Below are 14,732 nucleotides of genomic sequence, written 5' to 3'. Positions count from 1 at the left end.
TATATATATATATATATATATCAACTGGTTAGAGGTAGTAAGTTGGTGCAAGGTCCTTTGATCGAGTATTTACAAGAAAGTTGGTTCCTACGTATCGTGCCAGGGCCCCCTGAATTTCGCCATTCGGTGCAAGTATTTGATGATGTCAGATATTTACTAAAAATCTCTACGCGTTTTGTATTTTGTTTTTCTTGAAGAAAACGCGTATTGCATTTAAGAATATTGGAAATAAGAAAAGAAACATAAATTCTATTTTGTATAAGGATCACTAATCAATGGCATATACTCCCCCGTATAAACCTCAGCCAAAAAGTGCAATTTTTGTAGTCCACAAAAAATGAAATAATCGGTGGAAATTAAATTGTCTCATTCATGGATACATACACTACACCACTTATAGCTGTCACTTTGTCTTGTTATGGTCCACTTTACCCCTTTCCATGTGCTTGTTTGGACCACCTCTTTGCCTCCCAAATTAGGGCAAATTTTTGTTACCAAAAACCCTAATCACAATCATATTATTCATAATTGTGATCAACAATTTGATTTCTATATATATCATCCACCCCTAAATTTGATCAAGAAATCAAAACAATTATGTTGTAAAATAGACCTCATGAACATGAGTGAAACCAACGAGCTTGAATCGGATGTGCGAATCGCTCGCGTGTTAATACTTAATTCAACTTGATGTTGCAATAATATTAAATTATGTCGTATTCGGATTTGATATGTTAGTCACGAGCTCGTGTTTATCAATAGTAAAGGGCTAAGGGTTATCGGTATGAATTGACAGAGAATATCTAATGACAAAGCGACTGACGTCCTGTCCTGGGCCTTCAAACAGTACACAGTTTTCAGGGTTTTGAAAAATAATCACGTGTGACATGTTCGACCTAGCGACATTTGGTAAGGGGATTCGAACCTAAATCGATTGTATATATTTTATATTTATTTTGAAAATGAAAAAAAATAGAAAATGCCACATCTTTATGTATTTAGTTTAAACTCTCCGGCTAGTTGATAAATAGATACAATACATCAAGACATAATTAATGTTTATTTGGTTTGTTACCATCACTACCTCTCATGCATGCAACCCTAATGACTCAACTAATTTGGCAAAGAACTCAACACCAATTAATGAAATGATAATCAAATCCTTACTTAATAATATACTTGTCACTTCAATATGAATTAACCTTAAATACTTGTCTCAATACATACAATATCTTGTGGAAATCAGTGCAAGAATCTCAATTATTAATCATAAAAGCATTCTTCTGTCTTTTTCTACTTAAAATAATTAAATAAAATGAATATAAATAGAAAAGAAAAAAAAAAGTTCATCATCATCTTCATCACTTGGGCAATTCTTCTTCACAAAAGATCTTTGTGGCTCTCATTCCACTCCCATCTTTCCAAGTTGGGCATTGAAAAACCAATCACAAATTTCTATATAAACCATCCCAAAACCCACATTCAAAATTCCCACAACAACCAAAGTACAAAATTCTTCAATTCAAAAAAAGAAAAGAAAAAGAAAAATGATTAAATTATCAATCTTTCTAACCCTCACTCTCCTCATCTCCACCTCCACCGCCTCGGTGCAGGACTTCTGCGTGGCCGACCTGACGGGCCCACAGACCCCGTCAGGCTACACCTGCAAGCCCCCGGCCAACGTCACCGCCGAGGACTTCGTGTTCACCGGCTTCCGCAAGGGCGGCAACACCACCAACATCATCAATGCCGCCGTCTCACCGGCCTTTGACGCGCAATTCCCGGGCCTAAATGGGCTGGGCCTGTCCATAGCCCGCCTCGATTTGGCCCCTGGGGGTGTGATCCCAATGCACACCCACCCAGGGGCCTCTGAGGTAATCCTGGTCGTCCAGGGTTCCTTAGTAACCGGATTTGTTTCTTCCGCGAACGCCGTTTACGTGAAGAAGCTTCTTAAGGGGGATATTATGGTGTACCCTCAAGGGTTGTTGCATTTTCAGATCAACGGCGGTGGGAAAACTTCGGTGGCGTTTGCGAGCTTTAGTAGCCCTAACCCGGGATTGCAAATCACCGATTTCGCGCTCTTTGCGAATAATTTGCCCTCCATGTTAATCGAGAAGACTACGTTTCTTGACGATGCTCAAGTGAAGAAGCTTAAGTCCGTGCTCGGAGGGACCGGCTAGAAGTGAAAATTTGTGCATGTTACAATCATGACTTGGTTTTCTTGTGTTTTTGTTTTTGTTTTTGTTTTTGATTTTATTTGCTTGTGGTTCAATTGTTTGTTCTTTGTATTAAGGATTTTATTTTATTTTATTTTTCTGAATTTCGTTGTGTTTTTTTTTTGTTCCTCACTAGGAATAATTTTTTTCTAATTATGAAGTGTCAAATAAATGTATATGTTTCTGATTTTTCAGATTTGATTCAAGGAAATTTGTCATTTTCTTGGATATATATATATATATATATATATATATATATATATATATATATATATATATATATATATATATATATTTCGAATAAATTGGAGCATAATTGGATTTCAACTGGTTAAACTAGTGAATTGCATTATGCACCCAAGAAATTATCTAAATGGACAATTTTCACCCTCAAATTTAAAAATTGGCAAAGTTCACCCTCAAATTATATATCTCGTGGTAAGTGAAATATATAATAATGTTGATCATGTATATATTTGTTTTTTTGGAAGAAATCATAATGTTTTGAACCATTTTTTAAATTAAAATTGGATCAATTTTTTTTTATGTATATACAATTTTGATTTGATTGAAAAACTAAAAAGACTAAAATTATTTTTTCCTCTTATGTATATTGTTTATTATGTGATAATTAATTTCTTTTAAAAAATATACCACTAAAAAAGAAAAAATCCCTTTAAAAATCAAAATGTCGCGATATATTGGAGATTCTTTAGCTAAAATCTCGCAGAAAATGAACGCATGGTGTACATGCCACGAGATATTTAATTTTAGGGTGCACTTCGTCAAATTTCTGAACGTAAGAGTGCAAATCGTCAATCCATATTATTTTTTGGGAGCAAAATGCAATTCACCCTAAAAGGACTGTATAAAAGTGTATTTAAATTGAGATATAATGCCTTGAATGAAGTAGGGTTGGTATCAAATGGATAAGATTGGAAAATACAATATAGGAGTTTTCTTTTGATTTATTTTCTCAAAACATCAAAATAAATAAAGAACACTTCAAAATAGTCATATATATTCAATAAATTATTATTTTTAATTTAAAATTCTTGAACTTACACCATTAATTAATTAAATAATAACCACATTTTGAAATTAAGTGATTTACTAACTCTTGTTACCCTCGTGTACATAACAATCCATCGTGTTATCATACAAAAATTTCAACAATTATAGAAAAAAAACATTTAACAACTAAATACTCGAGACCTTTAAAATTGGAAAATAACTAACTTGCTAATTATGCAACAATTCAATTAACTTTTGGAGAAATAATATTATTTTGAACTATAGTTTATAGTTAGTAAATATTTATAAAAAAATGAATAACGTGCAAATTCTGTTGCAGCAAATTTCATTAATATAGTTACCACTTAAAGGCTACCATGCCAAATTGCACTTCAATATAATGATAAATAAATAAGAAAATTATGAACAACTTTTGCTTAGTATTTAAAATATTGAGCATTATTTTTTTAATTGAACTCTACCAAAATTTTCAATATAAAAGAGGTCTTACAAATTAATTTCTACTAATTACAATCATTTCAAATTAATTAAACCATTTCAATTTAAGTGTAATATATGAGAAAATAAAAATTGAACACTAATAGATTGTACCATTAATTATTAGCAAAGGACACCTTTAATTTAATTTGAACAAAAATTCATATTCATTGCATTTTATTTATCAATATATTTAATTGTTTGACTTATTTACAATACGGATCGACAATTTCGGTAATATGTATTACTTACGATATTTGCGTATATTAGTCGTTGAATATTATTTAATATATTCAAACAATTTTGAATGAATTAACTCGATTAATAGTCATGTTGACTAGTCGTCGTATCTCGATGATGATACGGAGAATTATACGACATATAGTAAATTAAAATCTAATATTTCAATTTTCAAACATAATATTTTTAAGTAAGAGGAATTCTTGAAGGCACAAAATAGTGTGAATATACAAATTGTGTTACAAGGAAAGTTGAAAATATTAATGTAATTTACAAATTATTAAAAAGAAAGTAAAATGATGATGACCTACATCAGGTCAATTTTTTTTAAAAACCTATTTTGGAAATAATCCATATAGTATGTTGGTGAAAATAATTACTAGATTTTGATTAAATTACCTGATATTTTAATTAATTAGCAATTTTTTTAATTCTAAATAATGCAAATAAAATGGATATATTTTGTTCTATGTCAAAATTAGGGTTTTAATTTCTTATGAATTGTTTTCCTTAATGTTCTTACAATATTTTTTTTTTATAATTGTTTGTTTCTTTATTGGTAGTTAATATAAAATTTAGTCACTTACATTTATGTGTAGTAAAAATTATCTAAAAAAATCTACTAAATTATTTTAATTAATTTTCGATAAAATCAACCGATTCTAATAAAAATATTTGGTTAATACTAAATTCGTCGAATTTCTTAATCCGAGAAGTCAAAGAAAATTTAGACCAAAAAAAAAAAAGAACAACTGGCATTTTTGGAAATAAATTTGACAGTAAGGATTTTGTGCATTCAAAAATAATAATTGTAAGAAGTAAAAAAAAAAATTAAAAAAAATAAATAGTAATTAGGGGGGTGGGGGTGGGGGGGTGGTTTGCTAAGATGGTATGTCAATTCAACAAGAGATTATGCCATTAACTTGTATAAATACACACATTTCTCCTTCATTTTCATGCCATCCTGCTCACTATTTTCTGAGGCTGCAAAAAGATTCTTGGTTATTATTTTTTAATATTTATATTTATATATTCAATTACTCACATTCTCCTTAATTAACTACTAATTAATATAATTTTATTACATTAATTTGTGTTGTGTGCAGAGAGAATTAAATAAAGCGTTGTTGATCGATCATGTGGCCGGAATTAGGCAACGCTTGGACCGAAGGAAGAAGCAGCAGCAGCAATACTTCTCCGATGGTGACGGCTTCTTCTTCGTTTCATCCGTCTGTGGTGCATGAAATTCATGTCTTGCTCGTCGACCATGACTCTGAATCTCTCGTTAGCACCGCTAAACTTCTCGAGATATGTCAATACCGAGGTAATTACACTATTTCTATATATACGCGCGCGTGTGTGTGTTTGTATGTGTGTGCGCGCAGCGCGTGTCTTTTACGTCGTTTTTTGGAATTTTTTCAAGAACCGGGAAATGTTGAATTTTCAAATATTTTTAGTTTACTTGATTTTGGGAATTTTTTCAAGACCCTAAAATTTTGAATTTTTTCGATACTTTTTTTTCGTGATTTTATTTTATTTATGTCTTCGTTACTTTTGTGAAGAATCGAAGAAAGTATAAATAAATTCAAGAGCTGAGGTTGGCTTTTGCTCCCTTTCTGCAGATCTCTCTCCTTATCTGTATCATTTTGAATTTTCGATACATTTAATTATTTGAAAATTGCTTTTCGAATCATTTAAATGCTTTTCTTGAATTGATATATAGATTTTATTTTGAATCTATTGTTAAATCCATTCCCTTTAGTTACCGTTGAAATACGACACGTTACGAACTATTCCGAAATTTCTTTATCAAACAAACAATTCTAATAAAGATGTTATTGGAAATCACTTTGTTGATTACGGTTTTTTGAGTCATCTCGATAAGGTAATATACTTGAAAGACGAAAATACGTGTTTAATTTATTAACGGCTATTTTTTTTATTTTTTTTTCGTAATCATATAATAAAAACAATTTGAATAGATGTTGATTAATGTTTTAATTTATTTATCTTACAGTAACATTTGTTGAACTTGCTTCTGCTGCAATTTCGATGCTCCTAAGTGGAAAGGCGAAATTCGACGTCGTTATGGCGAATGTGAACTCACCTGATCTCCATGGATTCAAACTTCTCCAGCATGCTGCCACCATGGGTTTACCTGTTGTTTGTAAGCCAACTTTACTTTCTTGAAATATTTTTTTTTTCTTTTTAATTATGTTTATATGTTTTTTTATGAGATTAATTGTATATAATCATGGCTCCTTTCGGTAAACAATTTGATGATATATATAGAAAATCTAAAAACAGAAATACATTTTTTTATGAAATTATTATGCATGTTTTTTAATTTAAAAACAAAGTTTCGTTATTATGTAAATACAGTAGAATTTCGATAAATTAATAACCTCGCTTAAATAATATTTTTTCTACAGTCCCGAGTCGGTAAAATGTACTAATCTATTAACTCGATAATTTTTTATTTCGCTAAATTAATAGAATTTTGCTAGTTTTGACTGTATTAATTTATATAGGTTTAATTAACTGTAATGTGTTGTCTATTATTTTATAATTTATCAAAGATTATGGATGTTAATTAGAGTTGTGGTTCTTGCATTTGGATCGATTGATTTAAAATCCATCCATATATACCTAAATTTATTTAGGTCTAAATTTTGGAATTATTTATTACTATTATTTGTATTTCTTGCATGCAATATCCCTTGATTAATAATTAATTGTTAATAAATCAGTGATGTCGGCCGAAGAGAACTCGTTGATGGCGATGAGGGCACTCGAAAACGGGGCGTTCCTCTACATCAAGAAACCCGCGACGTTGGATATCATGAGGTGCCTATGGCAGCATGTCCTAAGGGAGAAGACGCGACTCGTAAGAGAAAGGGAAATGTTAGCTTCGGTCAACAAGAACGCTAACAACGCTAACACTATCGTTAGCACTAACCATGGTTCGCGGGGCGTTAACCATGATCATCAGTTCAAGGAAATGAATAATAACCGGGGTTTCGAAAACCCCGATTATTACAACAGCAGCAATAACAACAACAACATGGGGAGGGTGAGTGGCCACCTTCATCATGTGATGATGAAGAACAATAAGGGGAAGGCCAAGAAGAAGATTAGGGGAATATCGAGGCACGGCTTGATCAATGGTCTCGATGAAGACGAGTGCGACTCGGATAGTTTTCATGTTATGGTCGAAAATAGTAATAATAATAATAGTGGTAATGTGAAGCGGAAGATGTGCACCGAGTGGACTCAGGAGCTCCATGCCAAGTTTATGGATGCTGTTGAGCAACTCGGAGAAGGGAGTATGTTTTCTCTTTTCGATTATTTTCGCATTTTAATATATTATTATAATCGACGACTAAAACGTCGATTATTTATTAAATAAATTTAAAAAAAAAAAAAAAACTAATAATAATTTTGTTTGAAAATAGGATGCTTCCCAAAAGAGATCCTAGAGTTGATGGATGTTCCTGGACTGACAAGAATGCAAGTGGCAAGTCATCTCCAGGTATTTATTTCACTATTTCAATTATTTTAAAATAATAATTTACTAATCAAAATTATTTATACAATATAAATTTCAAGATTGAAATGAATGATTATTATTATCAAAAAAAAGAAATGAATGATTATAATTTTTCTTTTATTATATATAGAAATGTCGTAACGACAACTGGCGATCACCACTGGAGCGAAGGGCTAACCAAGCTAATCATGACTCATCTCCTGACGCTAACGGGGCCCAGCCCAAACCCAGGAGGTTCGGGTCGAAGCCCCAGCTGGGCAGGACCCGCTCGGGTCCTGCCCAGGAGTCTCATGGGACCCGGCAAGGATCCGAAACCCATTCGGAGGCCGAAACACCACACAGTGGTGGTGGGCATGTGACTCCTAATAATAATGATAATGGTTCTCCTCAGGAGCAATACGGGTCGTCGGTGGTGGCCGGCCCGAGTAATATCCGGCCCGGGGCACATTCTTCGTCAAACCCCAGGCAACACTCGACTGACGAGTTCTTTAACTTCCCAGAAATGGATTGCCTCATGCAGAATTTGTCGTCGGGTTTGCCTCAAGCACCCGCCGCGGTGGTCAATAACCCGAGCCCGTCCCCCGGATCCTATCATGTTGACCCGGCTTACAATGATCAGGTATTGTATTATATTATATTATATTATATTCCGCATTTAAAAAATCTTTATAATTTCTCCAAAAATAAATTACTCCATCCTATTTAAATTAACTTTCGAAACAATACACATACATTGATAAAACTACTTGTTTCATACGAGTTCCTAAAACCAATACATATTTATTAGTTTTATAATAATATATGTGTCGAAACCTTAAACAACAGTTATTTTGAAATTATACATTGTGAAATTACTAAATTACCCTTTGAATTTTTGCAGAACTCCGCTGGGCCGAGCGCGGAGACAAGGAGCAACTGGAGTTCAGAGACATCAAACTTTGAGAGTGATCATTCCTAAACTAAACCAGCAAGGGCATGTGATGAAGCAGCAATTTTTAGGATTTATTTAATTAATTACAGAAAACTTGAATAAAGTGTATGCAGAGAAAATCTGCATGCACCCCTCTTTTTTTTATTTTTTATTTTTATTTATTTATTTGAAAAACTACATTAATGCAGCAGCATGTTTGCTTACTGCAGTTTTACTGTTTTACAGAGATATTTATACTATTTTAGTATTTTACAGTTGCTGTAACTTTAAATATGGCATTTTTAAAAACTTTAATAAAGTGATTGTTGGGATTATATATCTTGATTTTGTTTAGTGCATGTACTTATATATCTTGATTTTGTTTATTGCATCGTAAAATTCGTAACCTCCCAATTTAAAGTATCCAGGTACTTATATGTATTCGTCTAATTGGCTAACGAGACGATAATTACTTTGTCAAACTGTTCGAGATGGAGCAATGCAGGTTGAAATCGTCACCCCTAATTTTGTATATGTTCAAAAATCACGAGAATAATATGTGATTGACCTCAATTCCATCTCGATTCCAGAATCGGTCTTCCTCCCACGATCAATTCAAGGTTCTTGTAATACTCGAACAAAAAACCGAGGCGAATTATAGGTGATGGATGGATATTAGAGAGAGAATGGATCTTGCAAAATCCATTTTCGAGTTCGAACGAAATATGAAACGGCAAACTTTTATTTAATCACGAAAACTTACGAAACTTTACAAGTTAGAATCGTTCTTTTTCTCTTTGGTGCAAGAAAACTTTGAATGTATATTATTTCATATATATCAATGTAAGTCCATAAAATAAAAGAAACTTCGAGAATCTACTGCTACATAATTAGTATAATTTGTTATATGTACAAAACGGCTATTTTTTTTTTCTTTTGATGAAATGATATTATTATACAAACAAAAGAATGAATATAAACTGAGGTCAGCTTGTGTAACTAGCAAGCAACTGTAGTTGAGATCGCAAGGCCCTTGTCGAACATACGCTGCATTTCTTCCCGATACCCGGTCAACGATTCGTCTGGCAAAGATGGAGTCAACTCAAAAACATCCCCCATTTTGAGCTTGCACGTTGGATCGGAAATAGGTTGGTGGTTCAGCCTTGGCCTCAGCTCCTCATTCGCCGGAAAACCGTATGAACTCCATCTACCTCCACCTACTGTTTTCAGCACATCCATCACCGATGAGTTTGCCGCAAACTCCTGCACAGACATCTGCCAGCCAAAAAAGTATACCGTCAAATCATTGCTCGGAAAATATATGTTACTTATATTTTAACCCAAGAATCATATATCTATGTTTCTCATTCGAACTATCGAATTATTGCATGTAGAAACGTAACATCCGCCACTTTGAAAAAAAAAACCCCATGAAGCATCATATATTTCCATTTCCATGTACTGACAAATGACACATGCATTATCACGTGATTTTACTAAATTATTATGAAACATATTTAATAGAAATCAAAACCATAAAAAATATTTCAAACCTTGAAAAAATGAGAAATTTTGGCGAATGAAGGAAAAAAAAAACACACACACAAATTGAGTTTATTGCATTTAGTATCCCTGTGTTGTGTTATATCGAATTGCTAATAAACTCCCCGTGTAATAAATACTAGCAAAAGCCCTCATATGATGCACTTTTTTAGCACGCAACCCCCTAAATGGCAACTCTGAGTTTTTAGGGGCAGTTTGCTTAAAAAATTGCATCATAGCGGGTTTTTTTTTTTGCTAATATTTATTTTGTGGCAAGTTTCTTTGAAATTCGATATAAAACAAGGGTGCTAAATGCAATAAACCCCACACATCTTTCATGAAGAAAAAAATAAAGAGAAAGGGTGTTAAAAATGACAGACAGGAAGTTGCAGAGTATAGTATACTGATTGCATTAATTGTGACATGCATCAATCACATTTTTAACCCGGCGATAGTAGTATAATAGCTATCACAAAAAAAATTACGAACATAAAAATTCATACGCCAATATAAGATGCACAATGTAAGAGAAACAAACCTTATCATTTTCAATCATGATAACATAGACAGGTCCATCGGAGACGCATTGAGGCTTGCAAGAAAATGCGCAGTCTTTAGAGTGTGTAGGAAACACGCAAGGTGGCTTGTTCGAGTCAAAAGAACCATCGGACGACTTCTCTTTGCTCATTGCCTCACACTGCCATGTAATAACCCAACGTGCCCATTCGACCATCTGAAGAACAAACGAAGAGTGTTTACAGTCTCCTTCTTTATATCTCCAATGAGCAGCAAATCCGTACTCTGCTTGCACATGCATCTGTTTTGTTCGGATCTGAACTTCTAGGGGAACTCCACCCTCGCATACAACTACTGTATGTAGAGATCGGTACCTGCAAAATTGTATCCTTTATTATTAAGGGAGTCTTGTGGAAAATCGATTATTAAAATACCGTATACACTAAGGGGTCGTTTGGTTCTCAAGATAAGATTATGCTATCTACTAGAAGGTGTTTAGCTAAGCTTATTTTAAACATCTGATAAGCTCGTACATCTCTTAGATCACATCTGATAATTCGTTTTAAGGTTTGATAAGTTGTTTTAAGAGCTGCTAACTCGTTACATCTTATTTTTAGAATTGATTTTTAAAGTGTTTGAATAATGAACTTATAAGTTGTTTTTACTAGTTATAAGATGTTAAATAAAAAGGTAGGGTATAAGTTAAAAAGATCTTATAAGCTCTCTCCAACAACTTGTTTTTTGAATTTTTAAGATTTTTTTTCAAAAATTACCACACTTTTGAAGAGCTTATAATCTCTTAAACATCCTATAAGTTGTCTTTAATAGCTTACAAGAGTGGCCAAACACCCTCTAGAACTCAACTTGTCCAATACACAATTTCCCAATAAGCTAAGAGACGAGCTCATATTTCTGTAATTGTGGACCGGCCCGAAAAAGTTGTACTAACCAAACATCAAACAAAACCTAATTATTTAGCCAATCATGGATCATCTTACGAACCAAACGAGGCTTAAAGAAACATACCCGTTGCACTTGGGATAAACTATGTAGTCCTTGAATTTCCCAGGTACTTCATGCCATAGCTGGTGGACGACTTTCAGAGCTTTATAGCAGTCTTCTTCAGTTTCGACAATCAATCTCAACCCGTGAATATCCTGAATTTCATCCATATTTAGGTTCTTCCTGCACAAACGGAATATAATAACATTTAGGTTTAGGTTCTTTGCATGCAAAAAAAAAAAATATATATATATATATATATATAAGAGAAATCGTACGCACTTCAACATCTTGGAATGAATGCTGAACAAGCTTTTATGCCGGCCCGATAAACAGTGGTAAGAAACCGATCCATTCTCGAGAGCTTGCTCGAGCTTCTCTACTGAAGAAGTAACTGCAGCTTCGTCATAGGACTTGACAAGCTTGGATGACAAGTCTTGGTAATGGTCTGAATTGAGGTGTTTGAAACAGAGATTCTGTAGCTGCTCTTTCCAAGTGGAGATCCCTAATCTATTGGCAAGGGGCACGAATATTTCGGAAGTCTCTTTCGCGAATCTTTCTTGTTTGGCTGGAGGTAATGCATCCAAGGTAATCATATTGTGCAAACGATCCGCTAGCTTTATTAGGACAGCTCTAGCATCCGCCATTGCAAGGAACATGGTATGCATTCGATCCGCCTCGTCGGTTTTAGTGGCGGTGTCGTTCTCACGTGCAAGCTTGCTCAATTGACTCAGCTCAGACACCTGGCATAAAATCACGGACAACTAAGCTATGCGTATGTCTTAAATTATACTGAAATAAGCAAAACAATTCAACAAAAATAAGCTTAGAAATAAAGTTTTAATTTACCCCTTCGACTAAATGAGCGACTTCAGATCCGAGAGAGGCTGAAATTTGCTCACAAGTAACAGAAGAATCGTCAATGGTGTCGTGCAAAAGCCCTGCAGCAACTACTGTAGAACTAGCACCGATATTTGCAAGCAGAATCGCCGTTTCCACGCAGTGCTGCAAATAAGGATGCCCACTTTTTCGCTTCTACAAACATCAAAAAAATCACAATGCTCGAGTTTCAATCACCACAATAATTTCTTATAAAACATAATAGAAATTGCAAGAAAAATGTGAAGTACCTGGCCTCTATGAGCTTTCTCTGCTTCGTAAAAAGCCTTGATGACAAAATCATCCCGGAAAATCGAATGCCTCGACTGCGCATTGGAGAGCAAGTCTTTCGCATAATCCGGCATATCCAGCTCCGGGGAATCGACATCCATGTTGAAAATAAGATTCTCCGAGGAATATTCGTTCGAGGAGGACGAATAATCGAAGTCCTCGACATCCGTCGCTAATCTCGGCGAATCGTAGTCCACACACGAACCCAACGCATGCCTCACGAATCCATTGAACAGGCACCCAGTCCCGGACCTAATCGAGTTCAAATTAGGGCTAATTCTCATGGGCGAGCTTCGAGAACCCAATCCGATTGAACTATTCGGGCCTTGAAGCACAGAAACCGGGCTCTGATGAGCTTGGTCTCGCTTCGAATACGAGGTCAACGAAGAGTATCGATAAGAAGACCCCAATTCATCGGTTCTATCGTGCCACAAGGAACCCAATTCCTCCGCCCCGGTCGGACCGCTCGCCGATTTAATCGGCGGCGTGGAGAACCAGCACGACAGCCCGCCGGTCAAGGTTTTCTGCGACGGCGACGCCGATGCCGACGAAGACGACCGCGCGTTCGCCTCTAGCTCGTACGAGCCGTGGGAATTGATCGGATGCGGAGCGGAGCACACGCTGCTCGGGCTACCGTAAAGCAAAATCGTCGGAACCGTCATAATTCAAACCGAATTTCAACACAAAATCGGAATAGTAACAGCAATTTCAAACCCTAATTCCTGCTATACCTTCAAATACTACTACCTAAATTTATACACACCTAACCCGAAAATCGAAACAGAATTACAGTGCAGATTTGTGAGGGAAACAAAAAAAAATTGTATGATTTACAGATATGAGAAATGGGTACAGATATATATTTACAGGGGGGGAAGGGAAATTGAAGAAGAGTGAGGGTCTTGAGAAGAAATTTGTATGAATTTTAGAGAGAGAAAATTCTGACGATTTCTTCTTTACTTTTTCTTCTTCTCCGATGCTTCTTTCTTTCTTTCTTTTTCTGATAACAAATGTTGATCTTTTAAGCCAGTGAATAGGGAACTGAAAATACTATAATACCCTCGAATGTTACTTGAAATAACGGAATTGTGAGTTTGTGCTTTTTCGCTGCTTCACCACGAAACAATAAAATAAAACATATTCATATTTATTAATTTTCTTAATAATTATTTAATTATAATGTAATTGTCTCACTCTTTGTTAGGCCAATCATTATAAGTTTCTTATGATTGTTGCTTACGTTTTATTTATGCACCGGATAAGCTTCTTTTAAGTGTGGGACCACCTTTAATTTGTGTTTAATGATCTTAATAAAATAGTTTTCTTCGCTATAACGCATTCGCTTAATTAATCACCTAAACGACTTTTAGTAGTGTTTGACACAACTTATAAGTTGTTAAAATGAGCTTTTAAGTTTTTTCAAACTATTTTATAACTTCAAAAATTAATTCTAAAATAAGATACAACAATTTATCAACCAGATTGTAACAACTTATCAGCTGTTTAAAATAAACTTAGTCAAACAGTCTTCCATTGAACTGACAATTAAATTTCAATTGTCTAATGGAGTTGGTCCAAGTTGAGAGCTTTATTTTTAATTTTTTATATATAAAACCATATAAGAATGTCCTAATGTGTTCTTCAATTTAATTAATTGTGATGAGAAAAGAAATGTAATAATTTTCAATTAATTATTAAAAATAAAATCTACTTAAATAGAAGATTTCTTTCAATATATATATATATATATATATATATATATATATATATATATATATATATATATATATATATATATATTGTGCTTGTAATTGAAGTTAATGGGGCCTTTTTATGATTCTTTGTGTGTGCAAGTTGGAGAAAAATGGGCCCATTTTTTTTGATATTTTGGTTCTGGGTGTTTCCAAATGACCATACAAATTGCCCACAAAAAGTCAGCAATTCATTGAATTTGTGTCCAGATTCATGTTATCAATTGAGTCACCAATTTTGTACATTTGATTACTAATAAAATACCATAATTTTATTTTGGTTATTCTATTTTGATAATCAAAATCAAATCTCTATAAATTTA

At 33.9% G+C, this 14,732-nt stretch overlaps 3 protein-coding genes across 5 annotated transcripts; 2 read left to right on the top strand and 1 right to left on the bottom strand.

Annotated features, from left to right (window-relative positions):
* Window positions 1–1,240: 1,240 nt before the first annotated feature.
* Window positions 1,241–2,446, top strand: GER1 (germin-like protein 1). The gene has a single exon (XM_088816574.1). The coding sequence runs from the start codon at window positions 1,548–1,550 to the stop codon at window positions 2,178–2,180; it is 633 nt and encodes a 210-aa protein (XP_088672700.1). The 5' UTR covers window positions 1,241–1,547; the 3' UTR covers window positions 2,181–2,446.
* A 2,384-nt stretch (window positions 2,447–4,830) lies between these two features.
* Window positions 4,831–8,763, top strand: LOC105955900 (two-component response regulator-like APRR2). 3 transcript variants are annotated; one of them, XM_088816577.1, is made up of 7 exons: window positions 4,831–4,969; window positions 5,075–5,292; window positions 5,986–6,135; window positions 6,719–7,294; window positions 7,424–7,500; window positions 7,649–8,137; window positions 8,399–8,763. In XM_088816577.1, the coding sequence occupies exons 2-7, from the start codon at window positions 5,106–5,108 to the stop codon at window positions 8,474–8,476; spliced, it is 1,557 nt and encodes a 518-aa protein (XP_088672703.1). In that variant the 5' UTR covers window positions 4,831–4,969; window positions 5,075–5,105; the 3' UTR covers window positions 8,477–8,763. The 3 variants fall into 3 exon arrangements, with proteins under 3 accessions (XP_088672703.1, XP_088672705.1, XP_012835162.2); XM_088816579.1 differs by lacking the exons at window positions 4,831–4,969; window positions 5,075–5,292 and adding an exon at window positions 5,366–5,853; XM_012979708.2 differs by lacking the exons at window positions 4,831–4,969; window positions 5,075–5,292 and adding an exon at window positions 5,442–5,565.
* A 618-nt stretch (window positions 8,764–9,381) lies between these two features.
* On the bottom strand, window positions 9,382–13,775 carry LOC105952010 (putative GTP diphosphokinase RSH2, chloroplastic). Its single transcript, XM_012975545.2, has 6 exons — window positions 12,619–13,775; window positions 12,338–12,523; window positions 11,771–12,231; window positions 11,513–11,671; window positions 10,509–10,860; window positions 9,382–9,703 (listed from the first exon to the last, which is right to left on the bottom strand). Exons 1-6 carry the CDS (start codon window positions 13,318–13,320, stop codon window positions 9,428–9,430), a joined length of 2,136 nt encoding a protein of 711 aa, XP_012830999.2. The 5' UTR covers window positions 13,321–13,775; the 3' UTR covers window positions 9,382–9,427.
* Between the last annotated feature and the right edge of the window lie 957 nt (window positions 13,776–14,732).

The sequence above is a fragment of the Erythranthe guttata genome, chromosome 4, assembly GCF_056151865.1.
Source record: "Erythranthe guttata isolate IM_541 chromosome 4, IM_541, whole genome shotgun sequence".
In the NCBI taxonomy this organism is placed as follows: domain Eukaryota; kingdom Viridiplantae; phylum Streptophyta; class Magnoliopsida; order Lamiales; family Phrymaceae; genus Erythranthe; species Erythranthe guttata.
This window is presented reverse-complemented; position numbering and strand designations above follow the sequence as displayed.